Raw genomic sequence first — 26,819 nt, 5'->3', positions numbered from 1 at the left:
AATAGAATAACTTTTTCTACAAGGCACTGTACTCACACAGGGAAAATTCCAGTTTTTTTGGTTGGACTTACGGTCCCTCCCAGCTGTGTCACTGTGTACTTTCGCATCTTCATTGGGTTTTCCTGTAATGTTTAAAAACATTCATGCTGAACCAGTAAACTGACATACACAGTTGCAAGGAAAATAAAAACATAAAACTAGAACAAAACTGAAGCAAAGTGGAAAACATAACAAACAAACAGCTGAAATACATGCATGAAAGGTCTATAAGCTACATCTCTGTAAAAGAATTCATCTAAGGAATAAAAAGTAAATACATTCCTGTTATGTTTTTAAGTAACGCACTGTTACTGCGTAGGCCATTGATGCAATTGGTAATGAATTAAGTATTTTAATTCAGGAAGACTGTACAGCTTTCTGTGCGTGAGTTAGATTTTTGAGATCACAATGGGGGGGGGGGGGGGGTCAGCTGTCCTTCTTGTATTGTGATCATGTTACATTTCATTGGTTTTGTACTGCACAAGATTGCCAACCATGAAGCCCTTAGTGAAGGGAAGGAAGATTAGGGTTTAATATCCTATCGACTATGACGTGACTAGAGAAAGACTCATAATGGAGCAAATATATTGGGAACTGGAGATTCTGAGGGGTACCCTGCACGTAATTTCGGACAATCTTCCTCTGCAGAAAGATAACTTTCATTGATGTGAATTAATTGCCCCAGCAGATAATTCTATAGCACACAACACAGTGGAATTGCCCAAAGTAAGAAGTCTGTGACAGCGATGTCTCCAATCTGAATGGCAAAAGTACCTGAGGACATTTTTATGATGTGGAGGACATGATGTTCCCAGTTAACACAACTATTTCTGTGGAGCCCTAAGAATTTGGTGCAGAGTACCCGTTGTATTGGCTGATTTGCATGTACAAAACGTATCTCCAATGGGATTGTGTGATCGGAGCTGAACTGGATGTAATTACTTTTTCGCAGGTTGATTGACAGTGAATTTACTTTCAACCAGGTTAGCAGCTCCGAGGTAATTATTGACATCAGCCTTTATACTGGTGGACTTGTTTGTTGTTTATCACATTTTTGGGACTTTCGAAGTTTTCTGTTTTCATGCATATTTTGTAAATATGTAATCAATAGAATGACTTAAAATGAACATACATAGTACATGGACTTCGTTTTAATAAAGAATAATAGCTAACGCATGCAGTAATGACAACTAATAACCAAAGCAACATTAACTTACACACGGATCGAAAGGAGGAATAACTATCGGTAGATGCGACTAAAAACACAATCGCCGTACAGCTCAGTTCAACAATGAACCAAACGCTACGTTAGTGACATTGTTTTGTTTTCAACACGATGTCCACCGAAAGTAAAGCGCCGGTGCCCGATGAGTAAGCCTTCGGCGCAATGCACGCAGCAGCGGCGTGGCGCGTATACCTGGCAGCGACGAGGCACAGACGTGGCGTGGGCGAGACGTAAGCAATAAACACTGAAGTGGCGCTAGCAGACGCACGCACAACGGCCGCGTTACCATTCTCGAACCACAAAATCCTTTATTGCGGCAAACAAGAAGCTGAATGCAAAAGCGCTTGAGTAACGGAAGGGCAACTTCACAGGGGGCCACTTCACAGTGCTGGTTAGTAGTTCGCTAACTGTGCTTCCGCTGATTTGTGGCGCTGCTACATCTACCTGAGAGTACTCTGCAGTTCACAAGTAAGTGTCTGGCACCAGAGGATTCATCGAAGCACCATAGGCTACATCTCTACCGTTCCACTCACGAACAGCCCACGGGAAAAACGTAAACTTAAATCTTCCTGTGCGATCTCTGATTTCCCCTATTTTATTATGATGATCATTTCTCCCAACTTAGGTGGACGCAAACAAAATATTTTCTCACTCCGAGGAGAAAGCTGATGACCGGGATTTCATGAAAGGCCCTGCCGCTACGTAAAACGCCTCTGTTTTAATGACTGCCACTCCAGTTGGTGTTATCACATGCGTGGCATTTTCTCCCCTATTCGCGATAATACAAAACGAGCTGCCCTTCTTTGAAGTTTTTCCATGTCCTCCGTCAGTTATATCAGTTACGAGTCCCACACTTGCACAGCAGCGCTCCAGAAGAGGGCGGACAAGCGTAGTATAGGCAGTCTCTGTAGGAGACGTGTTGCATCTTCTAAGTGTTCTGCCAATAAATCGCATTCTTTGGTTTGCTTTCCCCGCAAAATTATCTATGTGATGGTTACAGTTTAAATAATTCGTAATTGTAATCCCTAAGTATTTAGTTGAGTTTACAGCCTTTAGCTTTGTGCAATTTATCATGAAACAGAAATATAGCGGATTCTCTTTAGTGCTCATTTGAATGACTTCACACTTTTCGTGATTTAGAGTCAGCTGCTACTTTTTTCGCCATGCATATATCTTGTCTAAATCATTTTGCAATTCGTTTTGACAATCTGATGACGTTACATGACGCCAAATGACAGGATCATCTGCGAACAGTCCAAGAGAACTGCTCAGATTGTCTCCTAAATCTTTTAAGTAGATCGGGAAGAGCAGACGGCCTATAGCACTTCCTTGGGGAACGCCAGATAAAGTGCTTTACTCAATGACTTTCCGTCTATTGCTACGAACTGTGATCTTTCTGACAGGAAAGCTAAGTGGCGCTCCAAACGCGCCTTAGTGGCACAGCAAACAAAAGTTAGTGAGGCCACAAGCTCTGCTCACCGTGGGTAAAATCTGTCGCGTGGACATGGAAGCTGATTTCATTCTGGCTATGCTTCTGATTCGCAGGAATCACCGAATTAGAAGAAGATTCTGGGTTCGTCCACTGGTTGTAGAAAGATGCAATCGTGGACCCTTTCATACATTTTTTGATGATACACAACATGATGACGACAATTTTTTTCTTATTTTATAATGCAGAAAAACTCGTTACATGAAATTTTATTGGAATCAGCAACATAATTCGAAGAAAAGACGCTGCTATGAGAAAGGCCATTCCACCAGAAAAAAAAGAGACTAATTCTGAAAGCTTTTTAATTAAAACAAAAGTTATTAACATTCTTCATCTTTATGCTCCATGCCGGCCGTGGTGACCGAGCGGTTCTAGGCGCTTCAGTCCGGAACCACGCGGCTGCTACGGTCGCAGGTTCGTTCGAATCCTGCCTCGGGCATGGATATGTGTGATATCCTTAAGTTAGTTAGGTTTAAGTAGTTCTAAGTCTAGGGGTCTGATGACCTCAGATGTTAGGTCCCATAGTGCTTAGAGCCATTTGAACCATATTCTCCATGTCTACATATTTGCAGCCCTCTGTCGATAGAGGGCTCCCAATTTTAGCGTGTAACATGGCGGTATATAACGTAACTATGTCGGTGCATGAGATACAGCATGCTGTAATCGAGTTCCGAATGCGAAGAGTTCGTACACACTTGGAGCACCCCAGGGTGCGATTTGTGCTTTTACCAGTGGGGGGGGGGGGGGATGTCTTAGGGGGTTATTAGTATTATACATGTTACTAGCTTGGACCGTGGCGTTACGCATGGTTAAACAACTATTTATAAATAGATGGTTCAAATGGCTCTGAGCACTATGGGACTCAACATCTTAGGTCATAAGTCCTCTAGAACTCAGAACTACTTAAACCTAACTAACCTAAGGACATCACACACACCCATGCCCGAGGCAGGATTCGAACCTGCGACCGTAGCAGTCCCGCGGTTCCGGACTGCAGCGCCAGAACCGCTAGACCACCGCGGCCGGCTATAAATAGATGTTAATGCCGAAACTCACTATTCATGCGTATGCACTATCAGAAAAGCCATCCCTTGTTATATCTTTAAAAGTGCATTATAGGTAAAGCTTATTTACAAAACCATCTACATACAGGTATACGAGGGGAATTCAAAAAGTAGAGGCACATTTGTGAAAAGCTGTACTTATTCTGATGATAGAAAACTGAAACATATTAATAGCATTAATAGTAAGACTTATTAAAAACTTTCAGTGTTCGGCTCCACAAATTTAAATTATATGTAAAGTTTTACTCCAGTGCGTGGGAAATAAACATCCCAGGTTGGGGTGCATAAACTAAAACCAGAGGAGGGGATGGGCTGATGCAGAGGGGGGGGGGGGGGGAATCCCCCATCTCCCCCTGCAAATCGCACACTGGAGCACCCTCTCCTTTAGCCTGACAGTACCTGACCATACTCGAGCACTGCGAAATCTGCAACATTCCGACGTCATGGGTTCACTGTCATCGGTCGTCTTCCATACAGTCCCGACTTGGTCCCATCCGATTTTCATCTGTTACCAAAATTTAAAGAACAACTTCTAGGATTTCACTTTGGTAGTGATGAAGCGGTGCAAGCAACGGTGACGTTGTGGCGCCGTCAACAGTGTCAGACGTTCTGCAGTGATGGTATGAACACACTGGTCTCTCATTTGAAGAAATATGTTCGTCTACGGATGACTACATTGAGAAATAAATACGTAGACACGAGGAATAAAGATATAGAATGTTAGTAAATTTTGTTTTATTTAAAAAGCTTTAAGAGTTTCAGTATAAAAGATTCGGAGGCATTGCTTTGTAGTACGTCCTCGCAGTTTAAAAAAAAACTGATTTTGGAGGCGGTACGGTGAAAGGCGCCTATTAGCCCAGCTCGACACTCCCCCCCCCCCCCTCCCCCAAGACTAAATCCTGGATTCAACTCTGATTACAGTCACTGCTAATGCCGAGGACAATGGATTCCTTTTCTGCAAGACGAACCCAGAGGATTTCAGAGGTCTTGCGCTCTAGACCACGGATTGCTCAGAGCCACATTCAAAATAATTGTGTATGTCTGGTTACAAACTTCATATGATGACCCTACCACGCTAAAGGGAAGAATATCCTGCAACCGTTGGTTTGTCAAAGCATTCATTGTAAAACCGCCGAGAAGTACCGGGAAAAGAAATCTGCCACTAGATAACATTTCAGTTTCTGCTAATTTGCGCGATAAACTTCTGCCAATAAAAAGTGCCAAGATGGCAGCCTTGCTTGATGTGTGGCAGTACATCCCAGATAAAAAAACGCAACTTCTGTCTGTGACTACTAGACTGTACATCTTTAGTGTAACTACAACAAGAACAGTGTCAAATTTTTCCGAATTTTTTCCTGCTACCTGTGCAGATTTGTATTACATTTGACACTGTGTGGTTTACCTGTCTTAATACACTTTCTCAAAATACGCTTTCTATTTACGATTATGATCGTATAATTGAGGATAGTTTTCTATTATTCTACAAAACTTTATGTTAAGCTTTAAATCATCTGTCATTTTGCCGGTTCAGATTACTGGAAACGGCAACGTGCTACTTGAACGAGTCCGCAACGGGGCACTTCGTGGCAACAAATAGATGTGGCGCAGACCACGAACCGACGCGTCTCCGCCACATCTCCATGGCTTTGCTTCATTTATTAGCGTGGAGGTGGCATGAAACAGCGTCACGTCCCCGCCAGACGACTGCGCCACGCCACGTCTGTGTGAGTGGGATCTCCCTGACTTCTGCGTATATCCGGCCTTGGCCAACAGTCATTGTTTTTTAAAGAGAGTTGGCAATTGCCTCCCCTATCACAGCTGGAGGAGTTAAAAGAAACACATGTTTCATTACGGTGAGGTAGGTGCTAATGTGCTCTTAACTCATAAATCCTAAGTTATTATGACCAAGTAATGTCAAAACAAAAAGGGCTGACAACGTTTACTTACGCAGATCGCATGACCGCAGTTATGCTGTACCGAAGTGAAGTACAGTATTACATAGCATTCATGTTATAATATGTGTGATGTACCGCTAATTAATAATATTTACATCCGTTGGTGCTGCTAGGAAATTCATCAGTGGAAGAGAAGGAATTATCAACGAATAAATCCGTTACGCTCCTCTTTAACTCTATTTCTGTAACAGCTAAGTTTGATCTGGCAAACGTTATCAATTGTCAGGAAGCTAAGAGCCACTCCTGTCCCTCATATTCCTCCAAAACACACACCTCGTCGATCAACTGTTTCCTCCTCCAAATCTAATGTCTTTGTAAACAGGTGCCTTAAATAAACTCTTTCTGCTCTAATAAAACTGCTCGAACATGACGTATGGCAACTCCATAGTGCACTAATGACAAAAACTCACGAACACAGGTGTTGAATTCTTAGCTGCTTAAAGTACAATACATGCAGCTGGCGAAGACTTTATGTTTCCTGTGTGGGCAACTTTCGTAAGTTTTCTGTCAGTTGTAATAAATCATTAAGAATTATTGCTTTGTTGCATAAACATGTGTACGATAAGGAAAATTCGTGTAACTCAAGCAACTCGCATGTCATGTTGTTATCTAGCTTGCTTAAAAAAAATCGAATGTTCTTTTAACAGCCAGCAGTAGAAGACTTCCTCGTTTACAGCGTCAGCTGAAAAAGCTACAATACCAGAAACAATCTGCTAAACTCATGAAACTTAACACTTACACCAAAGCGTCACATCCATTTAAAACTGAACGTGTGTGTTCCAGACTGGGAGCGCAAAATATACAATGGTGTCAAAAAAGTCATGGGATACTTCCTGATAGGCTATCGTGTCCTTGCCTGGAGTAGTGCAGCAACTCGACATGGCATGGACTCAACAAGTCGTTGCACGTCCCCTGCAGAAATACTGAGTCATGCTGCCTCTATAGCCGCCCATAATTACGAAAGTGTTGCGAATGCAGGATTTTGTGTGCGAATTGACTTCTATTGTGCCCCATAAATGATCGACGGTATTCATGCCGGGCTATCTGGGTGACCAAATCATTCGCTTGAATTGTCCAGAGTGTTCTTCAAACCAATCACTGACATCTCTGGCCCGGTGAAATGGCATATTGTCATCCATAAAACTTCCATCATTGTTTCGGAACATAAAATCCATGAATGGCTGCAAATGGTCTCCTAGTAACCGAACATAATCATTTCCAGTAGCTAGTACAGTGCGTTGTTGACAACGTCGGGCCGGCCGCTGGTGGCCGAGCGGTTCTAGACGCTTCAGTTTGGAACCACGCGACCGCTACGGTCGCAGGTTCGAATCCTGCCTCGGGCATGGATGTGTGTGATGTCCTTAGGTTAGTTAGGTTTAAGTAGCTCTAAGTTCTAGGGGACTGATGACCTCAGATGTTAAGTCCCATAGCGCTCAGAGCCCTTTTTGACAACGTCGGTCCTTGGCTTCGTGGAGTCTGCACCACACACAGATCCTACCATGAGCTCTTAACAATTGAAATCGGGACTCATCTGACCAGGCTACGGTTTTCCAGTCGTCTAGGGACCAATCGATATGGTAAAGAGCGCAGGAGAGGCAGTGCAGGCGATAATCGTGCTGTTACCAAAGGCACTCGCATCGGTCGTCTGCTGCCACGTCTCATTAACGCCAAATTTTGCTGCACTGTCCTGATGGATATATTCGCCGTATGTCCCACGTTGATTTCTACGTTATTTCAAACAAGGTTGCTTGTCTGTTAGCACTACGCAAACGCAGCTGCTCTCGGTCGTTAAGTGCAGGCCGTCGTCCACAGTGTCGCCTGTAGCGAGGGGTAATGCCTGAAGTTTAGTATTCTCGGCACACTCTTGACTCTGTGGATCTCGGAATATTGAGTTCCCTAACGATTTCCGAAATGGTATGTCCCATGTGTCTAGCTCCAAGTAGCATTCCGCGTTGAGTGTCCGTTAATTCCTGTCGTGTGACCATCATCACGTCGGAAACCTTTTCACACGAATCAACACACGAAACAAGTGAGTCGAAATAACAGCTCCGCCAATGCACTGCCCTTTTGTATCTTGTGTTCGCGATACTACCGCCATCTGTATATGTGCATATCGTTATCCCGTGACTTTTGTGACCTCAGTGTTAAACGATGCACAAAATTACACAAATATAAACCCCATCCACAGGCAATGGTGGGTCCGTTGTTAACGACTTAACAACAGAGAAGGTCAACGTCCTAACCGACCGCTGCGTCACTCTCCGCCAGTGGCGTCATTTGATGCAGTACGGAGGAACGCAGCCTCAGCACACCGCCCTCCCGGCCGTTGTGTTTTTGTGACCCGGAGCCACTACTGCTCGATGAAGTAGTTCCACAACTGGCACCAGGAGGCTGATTTTAAACCCATTCCAATATTACCAGCGAGAAAAAAATCGCTAGCAGTTCCGGGAATCGAACCCGCGTACTCCTCATGGCAGTCAGCCGCGCAAACCCCATATTTTTTGGTCTGTTTCATAGCTATTTTTATTCGGCAGTTCTGTGCAGTTAACGTATGAAACCTCTCAGACTCCACCTATGAATACGTAACTCAGCTTTCTAATTACTTTTATAGAGAGTGGCCAGCTCTCTGACTTAACACAATGTACCAGCTCCACTCAGTTACAGGGGTGGACATGAAGTTATCTTTATTAATTTTTTTCCATTTTACATACCCTACCAGCTGTTCGGATGAAATTGTTATTCCGTTCAAAGTATCCGACACCCCTCAGCTCCCAGCCTTTTGCTTTACCCTTCGAGTATAGGGACAACAAACAATGAACTTTTAAGAAGTTCATGGCTCCAGAATGAGTTTTTCGGAATTGTGTGGATGACATTTTCCCGAAAGTCAGATGGTATGTAGCCAGACTCATCCATTGTTTTGTTGCCACTTCCCCCAATGATTTTAGAAATTTTGATGGAGTGTTATCTATCCCTTCTGCGTTATTTGATCTTAAGTCTTCCAAAGCTCTTTTAAAATCTGATTGTATTACTGGATCCCCTATCTCTTCTATTTCGACTCCTATTTCTTCTTCTATCTTATCAGGTAAACCTTCCCCCTCATAGAGGCCTTCAATATACTCTTTCCATCTATCCACTCTCTCCTGTGCATTTAACAGTGAAATTGTCATTGCACGCTTAATGTTACCACCCTTGCTTTTAATTGCACCTAAGGTTGATTGAACTTTTCTATATGCTTAGTCAGTCCTTCCAACAATATTTTCTTTTCAATTTCTTCACATTTTTCATGTAGCCATTTCGTCGTAGATTCCCTGCGCTTCCTACTGATTTCATTTCTCAGCAACTTGTATTTCTATATGCCTGAACATTTTTGCACTTCCTTTTACCATTCTTCCATCCTTTTTCTGTTGCCCATTGTTTCTTTGCAGTTACCCTTTTTTGTATCTTTGTTTTTCTTTCCAACTTCTGTGATTGCCCTATTTACAGATGTCCATTCCTCTTCAACTGAAATGCCTAATGAGCTAGTCCATAACGCAGTATCTATAGCCTTAGAAAATTTCAAGCGTATCTCTTTGCGTTTTTATTCTTCCTGGCTACTCTCTTAAACTTCAGCCTTTTCTTCATCTCTATTAAATTGTGATTGAGTCTATATCTAGTCCTCGGTACGCCTTAGAATCCAATATCTGCCTGACCACGATGTAATCTAATTGAAATCTTCTCGTATCTCCCGGCATTTTCCAAGTACACCTACTCCTCTTGTGATTCTTTAGCAGAGTATTCGCTATTACTAATTGATATTTATTGCACAACTCAATTAGACTTTCTCTTCTCTCATACCTACTACCATTTCAGAACTCAATTAGACTTTCTCCTCTCTCATTCTTATTACCAAGCTCGTATTCCCTTGCAAACCTTTCTTCTACTGCTTCCTCTGCAACCGCTTTCCAATCATCCATGACTATTAGGTTTTCACCTCCCTTTTTACACTGAATTACTCATTCAATATCCTCATATACTTTCTCTATCAGTCATGTTCTCCTTGCGACGTTGGCATGTATACCTGAACTGTTGTCGTCGGTGATGGTTTACTGTCGATTCTGATGAGAACAACCCTATCACTAAACTGTTCACAGTAACACCCTCTCGCCCTACCTTCTTATTCATAACGAATGCTACTCCCTTTATATCATTTTCTGCTGCTGTCGAGATTACCCAATACTCATTTGATTAGAAATCCTCCTCCTTTCCATTTCACTTCACTGATCCCCACTATGTCTAGATTAAGCCTTTGTATTTTCCTTTCCAGATTTTTTAGCTTCCCTGTCACGTTCAAACTTCTGACATTCCCACGACCCAACTCGTAGAACGTTAACCTTTTGTTGGTTATTCGATCGAAAAAGATCATGGTTACTTCCCCATTGGCAGTCCCCTCCCGGAGATACCAATGGGGGACTATGCCGGAATCTTTTACCAATGCAGAGATCATCATGACACTTTTTCAAGTATAGGCCACACGTCCTGTGGATACACATTATGTGTCTTTAATGTCGTGGTTTCCTTGACCTTCTGTATCCTCGTGCCGCTGATCATAGCTGATTCTTCCACCTTCCCACACCATACTTGTTCCAGTATAGTAAAATAAAGCTAATTAGAAGTGTTAATTGTATACTGCCCACAGATAGCACAATATTTACAGACAGCGCAGTATATTTCCGAAGTTTTTAATATTCTCAATATTAGTACGCAACCTCTGAGTCTCATTCCTAGACTGTCAATATTATTGCACATCCGAGGAATATTGTCGATTTTATTGACCGTCTAGAGGTCGCTTTAGAGGAATGTTGATGATGATGGAGGCGCGGCGTGCGGCATTGTAGCTGTATTTTGTATAATATCTGATGAGATTCAGGCGTAATGGTCTCAGAAACGTTGGTAACCGCTGAACTAAGACAATGATAAAAGTCATTCTGAAAGCTAAGTCGCAACATGTTGGATACGATACCCGAGCTTTCGATGACTACGACGGCCAGGAGTAAAACTGACACCCATCATCGTTTCTTAAATGCGAAATTGAATAAGTAAGACACGATAACAATAGCAAACGCAGAGAATAAACAATGAGCAATCCTACGCCCCTGCTCCTGGAACCGTGCCCCATCGTAGCCCAGCTCTGTGATTTCCGGCATTCTGTGGTGGTGGTGGTGGGGGGGGGGGGGGGGGGGAGTCTGCAAGAGGTGTCAAATGGTGCTGCGATGATAGGCGCACCCAAAGCGTTTACACGGCGCCATCCGGCAACCGAACACGCTGACGGGAACAATGAAGAAGCAAAACTCAGCGCAGCCACGATTGGCCTGCTGCTTGCATTGGAACGAGGATGTTTTGCCGGAGACCGTTGGGGAATAACGTATGAAGTTTGAAAATGAGTGCTGAATAAAGTAAAATAAAATCTAGACCAGTACTTAGCCCTCCTGAATCTTTACTAGTGTGATTTCATTCTGGTTAATTTTTACTAATGTGACGCAGCACTTCTCCCGAACAGGCCATGAAGGCCCAGCGGTACTGACTGGTCGCCGTATCAGGCTCAGCCCACAGGCGTCACTGGATGCGGATATGGAGGGGCATGTGGTCAACACACCGCTCTCCAGGCCGTATGTCAGTTTCAGAGACCGCAGCCGCGTCTTCTGAATCAAGTAGCTCCTCAGTTTGTCTCACAAGGGCTGAGTGGCCCCGCTTGCCAACAGCGCTCGGCAGACCGGATGGTCACCCATTCAAGTGTTAGCCCAGCCCGACAGCGCTCAACTTCGGTGATCTGACGGGAACCAGTGTTAACACTGCGGCAAGGCCGTTGGCAGTGAAGCACAACGCGATACAAATATTGACTCGTGCTAGCCATAAATGCAACCGGAGAGGCGTCCTGATTTTCACACTCTCAAAAATGGTTCAAATGGCTCTGAGCATTTAACATCCGAGGTCATCAGTCCCCTAGAAATTAGAACTACTTAAACCTAACTAACATAAGGACATCACACACATCCATGCCCGAGTCAGGATTCTAACCTGCGACCGTCGCGGTCGCGCGGTTCCAGACTGAAGCGCCTCGAACCGCTGGACCACACCGGCCGGCTTCACACTCTCCGTGTTCCTCATTTTAGTAAACAGTTTCCTCATTAAATCTCCTCCGAATTCAAATACTTATCATTTCATGAATGCAGAGACCGATATGATTCGCAGCAACTTGGGAATGAAGAAACTCTTTCTCCATCTCCCCCTACATTTCAGGCACCTGACCCTGCCCCTTTTTTTTTTTTTTTTTTTTTTTTTTTGTCGTTTGGGTCTGCAACTTAACATAACATACGTCAGATAATGATATTATTGTAAGGAAGATGCAGAATACCTGCAATGTAATTACCAGTCTTTATTTCACGACAGATCTGTTTCGGCTTTCATTGCCATTTTCAGGTCGCCTGCGAATACAGTGCTGGCGAGATCATTTACATACATAACACGCCTTGCACATTTGATTGATTACATATTGCTGCTTACGTCTAAGTGAACTTGATGTCCATATTACATCGATAGTAAACCGTCACGTAACTGTCAGTTTTCAGTTGTTTGTAAAATTATGTAATTGTAATATTTCTTACACATTAAATAATGTTTTGATAGTGATTGGAAAGTTCTCTTACCATGACGTTATATGTTCACAAAGTATATGCACATATACAGGAATGATGTTATTTCCCATTGGTTGGATTTCGACGTAAAAAACTTTGTTGAAACAATGGAACACGAAAAGAGACAAAATTAAAAACAAATAACACACAACAAGCAAAATAGCCTACGTCGAAATCCAACCTGTGGAAAATAACATTATCGCTGTCTATTTGCATATACTTTGTAAACATATAACATCATAGTAACAGAACTGTCAAATTACTGTCAAAACATATTCAACGCAATATTTTATCAACAACAGAATACTGACAGCTACGTGACAGTTTACTATCGATGTAATATGGGTGTCAAGTTCACCTCGATGTTAGTAGCAATCTGTAATCAATCAAATGTGAAGGCGTTTTATGAACGTAGATGATCTCACCAACATAATATTCCCAGGTTGCTTTGGCAGACAAAAATGGACAATAGCTATGGAGCGAGTACAGTCATTGATTCATGAATAGCTGCGATACGAAAACTAAATTTTTCTTTGCATTGGACAATATCAGTTTTTTATGTTATTTGCTACTTACTATGGTGTTAGAGATTTATATTGTGTGCACAGTCCCCTGCTGACATGCACGGTCTATGGATTCATGAGGTTTTCTCCATACCTGTACACGTCCAGCCGCTCTATACAATTTGAAACGAGACTCGTCCGACCAGGTAATATATTTCCAGTCATCAACAGTCCAGTGTCGGCGTTGACGGGCACAGGCGAGGAGTACAGCTTTGTGTCGTGCAGTCATCAAGGGTACAAAAGTGAGGCTTCGGCTCCGAAAGCGCATATGATGACATTTCGTTGAATGGTTCGCACGATGACACTTGTTGATGGCCCATCATTGAAATCTGCAAAAGGGTTCCACTTCTGTCACGTTGAACGATTTTCTTCAGTCGTCGTTGGTCCCGTTCTTACAGGATCTTTTTCCGGCCGCAGCGATGTCGTAGATTTGATGTTTTACTGGATTCCTGATATTCACGGTACACTTGTGAAATGGTCGTACGGGAAAATCCCCACTTCATCACTACCTCGGAGATGCTCTGTCCCATCGCTTGTGCGCCGACTGTAACACTACGTTCAGACTCACTTAAATCTTGATAACCTGCCATTGTATCAGTAGTAACCGATGTAACAACTGCGTCAGACACTTGTCTTAGATAGGTGTTGCCTACCGCAACGCGGTATTCTGCCTATTTACGTATCTCGATCTTTTAATACGCATGCCTATACCAGTTGCTTTGACGCTTCAGGTATTAAGTGTTGCAAAAAAAAATAATGGTCCTATGACACTCCCGAGCCGGCCGCGTTGGTCTCGCAGTTCTAGGCGCGCAGTCCGGAACCGTGCAACTGCTACGGTCGCAGGTTCGAATCCTGCCTCGGGCATTGATGTGTGTGATGTCCTTAGGTTAGTTAGGTTTAAGTAGTTCTAAGTTCTAGGGGACTGATGACCACAGCAGTTGAGTCCCATAGTGCTCAGAGCCATTTGAACCATTTGACACTCCCGAGGGATACGTCCGAAGTTACGTCTACGTCTTAAGATTTCTTTCCGTTAAGAACTCCACGCTGTGTTCTGTCTGCTCTTCCATCAAGTCACAAAGATAGTCTGATATTTCGTACGACCGTATCTTGCACATTAGGAGACACAGCGGAACTGTATCGAACGTCTCTAGAAGTCAAGAAAAGGGATATCAGGGGAATTAAAATAAGTGACGAATCACGTACGTTTCAACTGTTCGGTTGCAGCGAGCAGGAAGAGAGGCGAACATAGTGTGAACAAGAAATCTTCTCTACCAAGAGTCCTGCAGTTGCATATATTTTGTTCTGAGACAACGTATTGCCTATTACGGGGCTTTGCTTTTGAAAACGAAAAGATTTTTGGAGCAGTTTCAGTGCAATTTTCAGTTTTCGCGTCTGAGTCAGTCCTCAGGTCGGTTTTCCGAAGTTCACGGAGTAGTTGCTTACTTACACTCTTAAATGGCTGTACAAAGTTCCTTACTAATGTAATATTTTTATTCCGGGTCTAATAGCTCAGCGGACTTTTCCGTTGGCAAGAAGCTAAACTGGACACCATTTCATAAACATATATATCGATAGGTATGTAAATATCAAGTTCCGCGTTCTGGCCATAGACCAGTGTCCGTCAAACTTTTTTGCTCAAGAACCAATACTGATGTTGCAGAGTAGTGCCTCGGGCAGCAAATGTATCGATTTTATTATTCATTGCTAACATACACTCCTGGAAATTGAAATAAGAACACCGTGAATTCATTGTCCCAGGAAGGGGAAACTTTATTGACACATTCCTGGGGTCAGATACATCACATGATCACACTGACAGAACCACAGGCACATAGACACAGGCAACAGAGCATGCACAATGTCGGCACTAGTACAGTGTATATCCACCTTTCGCAGCAATGCAGGCTGCTATTCTCCCATGGAGACGATCGTAGAGATGCTGGATGTAGTCCTGTGGAACGGCTTGCCATGCCATTTCCACCTGGCGCCTCAGTTGGACCAGCGTTCGTGCTGGACGTGCACACCGCGTGAGACGACGCTTCATCCAGTCCCAAACATGCTCAATGGGGGACAGATCCGGAGATCTTGCTGGCCAGGGTAGTTGACTTACACCTTCTAGAGCACGTTGGGTGGCACGGGATACATGCGGACGTGCATTGTCCTGTTGGAACAGCAAGTTCCCTTGCCGGTCTAGGAATGGTAGAACGATGGGTTCGATGACGGTTTGGATGTACCGTGCACTATTCAGTGTCCCCTCGACGATCACCAGTGGTGTACGGCCAGTGTAGGAGATCGCTCCCCACACCATGATGCCGGGTGTTGGCCCTGTGTGCCTCGGTCGTATGCAGTCCTGATTGTGGCGCTCACCTGCACGGCGCCAAACACGCATACGACCATCATTGGCACCAAGGCAGAAGCGACTCTCATCGCTGAAGACGACACGTCTCCATTCGTCCCTCCATTCACGCCTGTCGCGACACCACTGGAGGCGGGCTGCACGATGTTGGGGCGTGAGCGGAAGACGGCCTAACGGTGTGCGGGACCGTAGCCCAGCTTCATGGAGACGGTTGCGAATGGTCCTCGCCGATACCCCAGGAGCAACAGTGTCCCTAATTTGCTGGGAAGTGGCGGTGCGGTCCCCTACGGCACTGCTTAGGATCCTACGGTCTTGGCGTGCATCCGTGCGTCGCTGCGGTCCGGTCCCAGGTCGACGGGCACGTGCACCTTCCGCCGACCACTGGCGACAACATCGATGTACTGTGGAGACCTCACGCCCCACGTGTTGAGCAATTCGGCGGTACGTCCACCCGGCCTCCCGCATGCCCACTATACGCCCTCGCTCAAAGTCCGTCAACTGCACATACGGTTCACGTCCACGCTGTCGCGGCATGCTACCAGTGTTAAAGACTGCGATGGAGCTCCGTATGCCACGGCAAACTGGCTGACACTGACGGCGGCGGTGCACAATTGCTGCGGAGCTAGCGCCATTCGACGGCCAACACCGCGGTTCCTGGTGTGTCCGCTGTGCCGTGCGTGTGATCATTGCTTGTACAGCCCTCTCGCAGTGTCCGGAGCAAGTATGGTGGGTCCGACACACCGGTGTCAATGTGTTCTTTTTTCCATTTCCAGGAGTGTATTTAAATGAGTGAGCCCACAACAGACTAGCTGTAGTAACAGCTGGCCGTTAAAGAGTCTGCATCATTCGGAACACTTCACGTCGACTGTCCTCTGTTTCGGATTGCTGCCCACTTCAGTGACCCGAAAGTTGTGACGCTGTAATTGCCTGACGAAGTGCTGTTGTTTTGCCTGTATGAGCTAATGATTAATTGTTTAGTAACAGTGATATTACACTTTTATTTAAAGGCTTTATGCAATGTGAATGACGGTCACAAATAATTTCTAAATGCTTTGAATGTAATTACTCTTCCACTCAGTGCGTTGCATTACAACAGACTACATTTAATTTCATATTCATTGCTAAAAATATGTATCGCATTTGAAGGTGATCGCTTCCGTAATGCACATTCACGAATCCATGTTGCTTCTGTGTCATAATTTATACGATTGCAACCCCTGAGGTTAGACCAGCTTCACCTAGCTCACTGCCGGATTCACCAGCTTCAGTTAGAATTAAACATATCTTAAGATGTTACTGTCTCTGTAAGTACAATCATGTTCAGAAAAAACAGAACTAGAATGACTAGAGATAAGACGTTCATATTCGCAGCATATGTACATTAGTATGTTCTGCAGAAATGATTAGCATTTCAGTCAACTCGGTTCGGCATGTGCCCTGTTGCCTAGTGGCACAGGGTCCGCCATTGGTCCTGATAACTTGTTCCATACGTGATGGCATCGATCCGTGTAAGGCACGAATGGCGTCCTGTGGCATAACCTTTCATGCTGGTTGGCATTGGATCATAGCGTTGCACTCGTCATTTTAACCATACCCCACATATTATCGACTGGAAAGTCCGGTGATCTGGTGGGCGAGGGCAAAAGGCTGACATTCTGTGACACCAAGAAGGCACGTATTTGTGCAGCAAAATGTTGTCGTGCATTATCTTGATGAAAAATGGCGTCCGGGGTGTTGTGCAGAAAGCGCAACAGGTCGCAGGATGTCATTCACGTAGGTCACACTAATCACAGTGCTCTGGACACGCATCAACCGTGATTTGTGGTTGTAGTCAACAACACCCCACACCATAAGGCCTTCAGTTGGTGCTGTATCTCTTGTGCGAGTGCCGTCACTGTGATGCCGCTCCCCCTGTCTGCGGCGAACCATAATGCAACATATTTGCCTGTTAACACTATCTAACGCCATTCCTGTCCCCCTATGACGTCGTTCCATACACTATTGCCTCTAGCATGTTTCGGCACATTCGTGAAATGTAAGCGGTAAAGTGGAAGACGCGCACGTAACCTATGCCGCAATAAATGGGGACGGACTGTCAACACTTACAGTGTACGATGTGTTACACTGTTCCACTGTTGCGCCAACGTTGAAGAGGCTTCAGATCTGTCTTGCAACACCATAGGGATCATGTGACAGTCTTCTCGGGGGGTGCTCTGGGAGGTGCGAGCTCGTCGTGTTCCGCGGCCTTCCGTGAACCATTCTGCATACACCCATTGCACTGCCCAACACTTCGTCCCACACGAGCAGCAATTTCCCGGATGGATGCATCACATTCTCTCATGCCAATAATGCGCCCTCTTTCAAGCTCAATGATTTAATAGTACGGATCACACATACATCTGCGGCGCAATCTGCACTTCTGCTGAAGTCCCACTGATCCATTACCGCAGGCACATTTTACCGGTAGGTGGTGTTCCGCCACTATATCGATGCTGTCTTGAATCCGCGGGCCTACATGGTTCAAATGCTAATCTTGTCATATTAATGTACATGTCCTGTGAATATGAACGTCCCATCTCTGGTCATTAAAGATGTTCCGTTTCTTCTGAACATGAAGGTATTTCCGTTTGTTACTGAACAGGAAAATTACACGTCTAAATTAGTTGACGGTTTTGGCTTCGGCTGTCCGTTACTGGATGCATATTATTATAAAATAAGGCTGACAACCGAGGGCCATACGAATACCTGACTAGGGCCGCATACGGCCCTCGGTCCGCAGTTTGACGACCATTGCCCTAGGCGCACAAATCGAGCCGACCAACCGCCGTTTCATCCTCCGCCAATTGCGCCACTGGTATCGGTACGGAGTGGCATGTGGTCACCATGCCGCTCTCCCGGTCGCTATCGCCTTTGTTGATGTTGGAAACCCATTGACCACCGACGACAATGTCTAGAAAATCGAGACACTGATACGCAGCATTAATAGATTTTTCAACGCGGAGGGCGTTCCGTTTCCGGAATGGTTTCGTGAGCAAGGAGCGGATTACTTTCGTCGCGGAACTGAACGATTAGTCGAACGTCCCGACCGTTTTTTAGCGAGACCTGGCGACTATGTTGAAAACTAGTGTCATGCATATGTGTCGTTTTGAAGTGTAGTGTAGTATTCAGAAAAAGCTACTTGGCCTGCCATAATAATGCGTAACTTACTTTTTGAAGTCCCCTCGTATAATGGCAAACACAGTTTCCTTTGCGTGTCACAACATGCCGATCCGCGCACAAGAGAGCTGAATTGCCTCATTAAGGCAGACTGATGTTATTGTGCATGTGGTGGCCTTATCTGGGGAAACCAATGGCACACAGTGGAAGATTTTCTTGTCAGGAGCTTTGACCACTAGCTGATGAGCTGACTCGAAGCTTCAACCTGCCACTAACCCTCCACATATCTCCGAATTTACACATTATTAAAGTGAAAAAAGTTAATTCTTGCGACAGTAGATGTCTATGCAGATCGCCCAGAAGGCTTTCAATGAGTAATGCCAAATGCTGCGCTTCCGAAAGCGTAAACGTACCCTGACGTCTTCTTATAGGTTCTAATTTACGGTCTTTACACTTGTGCATCATCTGTAACCTCTTAAGGAGACTTAGTCGTGAGCGTATATCCTATGATTGATTGTACTAACGTCAGTACACGTTTCTCAAAAAAAAAATTCTCAAAAGAAATTGAAAAATCTATTATTGCTGCGTATCAGTGTCTCGATTCTCTGGACATTGTCGTCGGTGGACAATGGGTTTTCAAACATCAACAAAGCCGATAGCGACCAAGTTTGAAACGTGCATAATTTGTCATACATTCTTCAAAGTATATGACTTACATGGCGGTAGTATTGCTACCACAGTATAAATTCACTGGAAAGCATGTGACCTAAAAAAATCGCAGTTAAAAAAGATAATATCTAAATATTTGACCCATCCTTCTTTTGGTTATCATAATTCTAGTACATCTTAATGAAAGTGATGTGATTAAATTCTGTGCCAAGCTTCACTGACGTAGATGTATTACTTTCAGAAAAAAAAAATGTATCTAAAGTTAAAATTGTAATACAATCGGGAAAAAGCAGTTAAAGTTTTTGAAAAGATCTGTTCAATCTACATTCTAAGTTAAAACACGCGAGATCCTTAGCTGGCGTTGTTGCGGGTTTCTGTACCCTCCAGCTTAGGTTTGAAGGCCCTGTTTCGAACTCTGGCCTCTTTTGTCATTTGTAGGGTACTTTTCTCAGCCTTCGCTACTTTCAGATGGTCGCTTGACAGTAGAGCATTCTTCATGTTCACCGCAGGTTCTATGTCTATCTCAGTGAAAACTTTCAGCCTGCTGACTTACACATCACTGAAATACAACACTGCGTCCGTGACACCATTTTTTATAGTTCAGAAGCCCACAAATACTGTTTCGGGCAAACGTTCTCCCATGGATGCATTTAACTCGCCAATGTGTGACAGCTAAGTCTTTGTAGGTAGGTTTTATAACATTTGTTAGCTAAGTCTCTAGAGACAGGTTTTATAACATTTACTATTGACATTGATAAGAGGATGGTTGTATTTTTATACATCACCATTTACACTACCTCCTTGGTCCGTTGGGCAGATGACAGTGCTGTGAGAGAAGGTGGCCCACACAGCTTTTCTCATTTTTTCCTAAATTATTAGTATTTCTCCGTTTATTCTGTCCACACTTACAGTCTACACGGACAAGATCTCTGTACATAAAAGGCAATGTCCTGACTGATTAACTCATCATCACCTAGCCCGAACCGCCAAGGATAGGAACTTGAAATTTGACGAAGGTGTGGATCTTATACTGTAGTCGTCGTTTATGAAGGGATTTTCCGAAATTCCAACCCTCAGGGGGTGAAATAGGGGATGAAGAGATTTTTCTGAAAAATGTCTTTAGTGAGGCATTTTTGAAGCTAGACCTTCGAAAATTGGTATTTAGTTTCTCGATTAGAAATAAAGAAATAAGTGTTTCACCATTTCTGGAAATTTAGAAGAACTACTAAAGTATTTTAAAGCTCCATCTATGGACAGTGGTATTTGACTTTTCCGTTACAAACAAAAAAGTATGTGTTTCAGTGTTTTTGGAAATTGAACCCCTAGGGGGGGTGAAATAGGGGGTCGAACGTTTTATGAAAATATTTCATTGTGAAAGTATTTTCAAAGCTTCTCGGTTAAAGATTAAAAAAATACGTGTTTCACTGTTTTAAGAAATTCAACCCCTGAGGGGGTGAAATAGTGTCGGACTGATTCACCGACTCATCATCGCCCAGCCCAAAGCCCAAAGGACGGAAACTTGAAGTATGGAGAAGGTGTGGATCTTACACTGTAGAATCGTTTAAGAAGGGATTGGCCGAAATTCCACTCCTAAGTGGGTGAAATAGGTGATGAAAGGCTTTGTAGGAAAGCTCGCTATAAAGGGAATTTTGAAGCTAGAACTACGAAAACTGGTATTTGATTTTTCAATCAGAAAATTAAAAATGCTTGTTTCAGCATTTTTGGAAATTCAACCACTTAGGGGGTAAAATAGTGGGTGAAAGTTTTTTTTAATATAAATGATTACTAAAGAACTGCTAAACGATTTTTAAGGCTACATCTATGACAACTGGTAGTTGACTTCTCGGTTAGAAACAAAAACAAAACAAAAAAACAAGAAACTGCTTCAGTGTTTCTGGAAATCCAGCTCTAAGAGGGTACAATACGGGCTGATATTTTTTAAGAAAATATTTCGCTACATAAAAAAATTTTAAAGCTTAATTTATGAACATTGGTATTTCACTTCGCGGTTAGATATAAAGAAATATTTTTAGAGGATGGAAGATGCTATGGAAAAGACTCCACAAGAACGCAAAAGGCACGAATAATAAAAACTTTGGACTCCAGTTACCAAAACCGACTTTTGATCAGGAGTACATTCGGAAAAGACCATGCTTAAACGGCTTTAATTAGCGTGAAAAGCTTAGAAGGTGTCTGAGTTTATGAACAACATAAAAATTCGATTAAATAAAAATAAAAAATCTCTGCAGGCAATACAGTCTACGCGAGTGAAGCTAATATAACTCTACACACAATACGATTACTTCTTGAAATCAAGCATCACCTTCAAATCACTACGACGACTAATAACTAAATAGAATGCTGAACCGTTTTTTACGTGTTACTGTCATTCACTTAGCACCTGGGCGACCAGCTTGGAAAGCAGTGCTCAAAGAATAAATTAAATATAGTGAAGACAGAGAAAGTGTACTACAACCGGGATAAAAACAGTTGAATTGAGGAAAGGAAGCGTGTCGTTTGGAATATTCTCTCTCTTTCATATCAATGTATACCAAACAGAGAAAAAAATATACATATTCTACTTCAGGAAGGACCTGGGTATAACTTAAGTCACTAAAAAATCCGTTATTTCGATGGATTTTTACTTCCTGTTTCCCTCGGAGACTCCACGCTTCGTCTTCTTGGGACGATTGTTCTCAAGGAGATCCTGTAGATGCCTACTGATATCACTTTTGGGAAGGTAAAGAAATGCACATTCTGACCTCGGCAACAAAGCTGATGCGATCTCATATGGCTTAATGTAATATCCCAGAACGAATTTTTCGTTCCGCAGCGGAGTATGGGCGGTTTGAAATTCCCTGGTAGATTTTAACTGTGGGCTGCGGCTCCTCTCTCCTGGCCTACCTTGGTGGACCAGCATTCCTGGCAGAAAAGAGTGCAGGAGAGTTTCTGTAAGGACTGGAAACGAAAGAGAGAGGTACTGGGAGAAGCGAAGCAGCGACAAAGCGTCGTGAGCCGTGACTGGGTAGCTTAATCGGTAAGACCATTGACCGCAAAAGGCAAGGTTCTGAGTTCGACTCCACTCATGCATACAGTTTTCTACTAGGAAGTTTTATATTACGTTTTGACCGGACCGTGGAAAAAAGTGTTTTCGGTAAGGAACAGATATCATCCCGTCTCATGTTTGCTTGCCTTGCCGGTATTCTGTGGAAAAGTTGACGAGGATCTGCTGCAAACGATCAATCGGGCGTTAGTCTTGCCTTCTTCATATCTCGTTGCACCGATATGTATATGGTATCTGATCAGAAGTATGCGGACATCTATTAGTGTCCACCTTCCGCCTTTATGACGGTGTGAACTTTTCTTGGGACACTTTCAGTGAGGAGTCTGTATCTCCGTCGAAGAATGGCAGCCCAGTTTTCCTCGTGAACCGAAACGAGAAAAGATAGTGAGAAACGCTGGGGTCTGCAGTAAAGTCGACGTTCTAACTCACCCAAAATGTATTCCACTGGATCGGGACTGTGGGTAGGCCAGTCCATTTCGGCGATGTTATAGTCCACAAATTATTGCCTGCTTTGTGACTGGGTGCATTGTCATGCTGAGGAAAGCAAACATCGTCTCCGAACAGTTCCCCTGAAGTTCGCAGTAGAGTACTTTATTATTGAGACAGGAAGAGTGACACATAAGTCAATAGTAGTGTATTACAGAAATTTATAGATGCGTATTTGAAGTCTTCACAGTCCTTTCGGTCGGATATAGTTGTCTAGTAAAAGCGCACGTCTAGAAACCGACGGGTCGCGGGATCAAACCCCGGTCGGAACACAGAAGTTTTCAGCGTACCTTTGATCTAGCCTTCACCTTTGAACTATGTAAGGAATCGCCACGAACGATTCGTGGTTCAGATTCCATGTTAAAATGTAGGTCTGCTTTCCCCAGTAGGATAACTGGACACTCAAATCGCCGGAGGAGCGTCCAATTGTAAGACTTGCACCTGGTCATCGAGCCACACGCAGTACTACTGCTACTACTACGAGAACAACTAATAATAATAACAAAAATTATAAAAAATATTATTATTTTTATTAAAAATAATAAAAAATATTATTATTTTTATTGTTACTATTATTATTATTATTATAACTTTGCAAGCTGTTACAATCACGTATTTTTGTTGGTGAATGATACAGCCAGCCACAAATACGTTTTAAATGTTGTATTTTAGTGCCATGACCGGTTTCGGGCTACCAGGCCCATCTTCAGATATCTAATATTTTCCTTACATAGATGTTTTCATCAGCATCATGTCGTCTGCTCCACACTGCGAAAGAATATTTGAGTATTTAGTGCCTTATTATCTGTTGTTTCATTAATAAAAATACACTAATGGTTGTGTTCACTTGCATACGTTCCAGTAGATGCAAATTTATTTTGTTGTGGTCCATGTGGTCTTCTAGCTCGATGTATATGTTCTTGAATTCCACCACAACACACTAATTGTAAATGTTACTAATATATTAACATTCTTAAAATACGTGTTAAGCATCGCACATGTGTTATACACTTAATGTTTTTATTTACAATGCAAAGATTATCATTAAGCAAAGATACAAAGATATTAAATATTGACCAAGGATGTAAACAGAACAAAGATGATGTGTAGAATGTGCAAAATCTAACATGTTAATAACAGAGATATGTTTGCACTTTGAGCGTAAACTTGTTAAAAAGACAATACGATAAATTGTTTTCAGTAGGATTTTTTTTTACTGTCAGTGGAAATTATTGACGAAACACGTTAAAGCCAACCGACTGCATATTATAAAGTAGACACGTGTACACAAATTTATACATACAGATATTTGATTATCACTGCAGTTCATAAACTAACCACAGAAAAATATTATCCATCTGAAGATGGGCACGGTAGCCCGAAACCGCTTATGGCACTAACATAAAATATTTGAAAATAATTTGTGGCTGACTGCGTCTATCACCAATTGTCATTAACAGCAATGGAGTTCACAAGGTCCAACACTAAAATAATCACGTATTTGTATGAGTGACTGAGTCCAAATGACTCCTGGAATCTGTATACAAAAATTTACATCTCTGAACATTTAAAGCAATTGTGAGTGTCTGCACCATTTTGAAATCTTATCGAGATCTGAGTGAATATTTGTTCAGGTGTTTTCAGATAGGTGATCACGTGCAAAAGGGCTGATATTACTATTAAAACTGTATGTCAGATCATTAATATACACCGGTGTGGAACTATGAAAAAATAAGCAACATGTACAAACTGAGTAGTCCATGCGAACATATGCAACATTAAGGAACGTATGAACTCAGGAGCGCCGTGGTCCCGTGGTTTGCGTGAGCAGTTGTGGAACGAGAGGTCCCTCCCCTCAACTGAATAATTTTTTTATTTATTTTCGCAAAGTTATGATCTGCCCATTCGTTCATTGACGTCTCTCTTCACTGTAATAAGTTTAGTGTCTGTGTTTTGCGACCGCACCGCAAAACCGCGCTATTAGTAGACGAAAGGACGTGCCTCTCCTATGGGAACCGAAAACATTTGATCGCAAGGTCATAGGTCAACCGATTCCTCCACAGGAAATCACGTCTGATATATTCTATACGACGGGCAAGTGCGTCACATGACGGAATATGTTGTCGACCCAGCTAACTTGTACACTTGGCGAATGGGTAAAAAGATTCTTCTACATTGCCCGATTTAAGCTTTCTTGTGGATGTGAGAATTACTCCCAAAAAAGTGATGAAAATATTTGTCACATAAACTGCAACAAATGAATCCAACAGTTTCACAGTCGCACACTTTTCCCTGTGCTCTGTCAAAACATATGTTTTTAACGTTTTCAAATTTTTCCGTGTGTAGACCGTCAAATCCTGCATATGTACAAGCAAATCTGAATATGTCCTGGAATTTGGGAAAGCGAAGTTGATTATGTATGAGTGCCTGAGCTTTGATAATTGTCTGAAAATAAAATTTTAGGATCGAAGGAAGACTTGAACCAAGGACTTCTCGTACCACAGCTGCTCACGCTAACCACGGGACCACGGCACTCTAGAGCTCACAATAACCTTGATGTGGCCTATGTTGCCCATGGACTCCTCAGTTTGTATATTTTGCTTATTTTTTCATAGTTCCACACAACTTCTTCCTGTTTTCTCGATTGATCTGTGTTCAGTTTTTCAAGGCCTATCCACTGTGCCAACTTATAACTAAATCTGAGGGGGGTGCGATGGGGAGGTTCCCTTGTAAGAAATAATCGATCCATGTTGCTGGCTGCAGTTTGTACAGCGAGAGATGATACCTGACGTCTGGAAATACTGTCGTCCGAAGAATACTAACTCATTTTGCCACAATTTAGAGTGCATTGCAGTTACAGCGAACACAAACAAGTGAAGAACCGTATGAACTATGAACTCGACTTAAGATTTTTATTGTCTGAGACCAGTCCGAATTCAAAAATTGCGAAACGTAGGCAATACCAACTGTGTCACTGACATTATTTATTGATTCCAAAACATCAGAATACTACTCGTATTTATTTGACCATATTTTTTTTATTTTTCTGAAAATAGTAGTATTCAGTATTTTAATTAATTAATCAGATACTGATCTCGATCGGCTGTGATAACTGTCGCCTGTTAGAACTGCTACATCGGGAAGGATAGCAACTATCGAAATTTTACTTATTGTGCACGTATATAATGCGGTAGAAAAAATACATGATCAAATGCACATTTGGTGGTAACACTGTATGAGAACGGTGGAAATTACCACTCACTGCTCCCGACTTTGAGGCAGAACATGCGCTCCCCTCACCCCCTAAGTGCCTGAATCAAGAGAAGATGGACGCACTGTAAAAGTAACGTAGACTCGACACAAAAATCATACACATTACTTCACTGGTATTTAATGGAAAAAATTGGCTCTGTTGTCTAAAATTTTAATCATTAGTACAATAATTCGTGCTCAGAACACATATTAAAAACTTTTCACTCCCAAGACTTCCCTCGAGTCGGCCATTTCTATTCTGACCCGTTGTATGTCAGGCATGTCTAGCACGAACAGTAATCGCAAGGACGGTGGCACTAACTACGTGACTGCAAGCTTAGACATTCCTATAACAAACCTGCTCCGACAAGAATGGAGCATACAACTCCTTCAACTGATTTAGAGGCGTCTGGAAAAAATTCTTTACTCACAGGAGTATTAGACAGACTACTTCCTCTGGAAACAAATACTTCTCTGGCCACAGCTACAGTTCTGGAGATGCCGGATCAAGCGCATTCACTTTGACTCTCCCTTGCAGTGTCAACTGCTATAGCGAAAATAACTAAGGAAATTCGTTCCGAGCATAGGCGGATGGGTCAATTGTCTCCTGAACACAGAACTTCACTTGTAACACAAGAAGACTCTAACAAGCCTTCAGTTTGATCACTACATGAAAAGCTGTTGCTTAAAAGCTGAGTCACACAAGAAATTCCTAGTTCTGACTCTGTTCACAGAGAGCTAAAATAATACCTCGGTCAACCACACTTAGGACGGAACTGTGATCCTGTAAGTTTCTGGATTGATAGTCGTCATTTCACACCCATTTCGTC

At 43.0% G+C, this 26,819-nt stretch overlaps 1 protein-coding gene across 1 annotated transcript in view; it reads right to left on the bottom strand.

Moving 5' to 3' along the window:
- LOC126198635 (multidrug resistance protein homolog 49-like) overlaps positions 1-26,819 on the bottom strand; it is a 134,005-nt gene that overhangs the window by 69,620 nt on the left and 37,566 nt on the right. Inside the window, exon 2 of the mRNA XM_049935096.1 lies at positions 37-122. Coding sequence (XP_049791053.1) covers positions 37-113 — 77 coding nt within the window. The 5' untranslated portion in view covers positions 114-122. The remainder of the gene's footprint in view (positions 1-36; positions 123-26,819) is intronic.

The sequence above is a fragment of the Schistocerca nitens genome, chromosome 8, assembly GCF_023898315.1.
Source record: "Schistocerca nitens isolate TAMUIC-IGC-003100 chromosome 8, iqSchNite1.1, whole genome shotgun sequence".
In the NCBI taxonomy this organism is placed as follows: domain Eukaryota; kingdom Metazoa; phylum Arthropoda; class Insecta; order Orthoptera; family Acrididae; genus Schistocerca; species Schistocerca nitens.
This window is presented reverse-complemented; position numbering and strand designations above follow the sequence as displayed.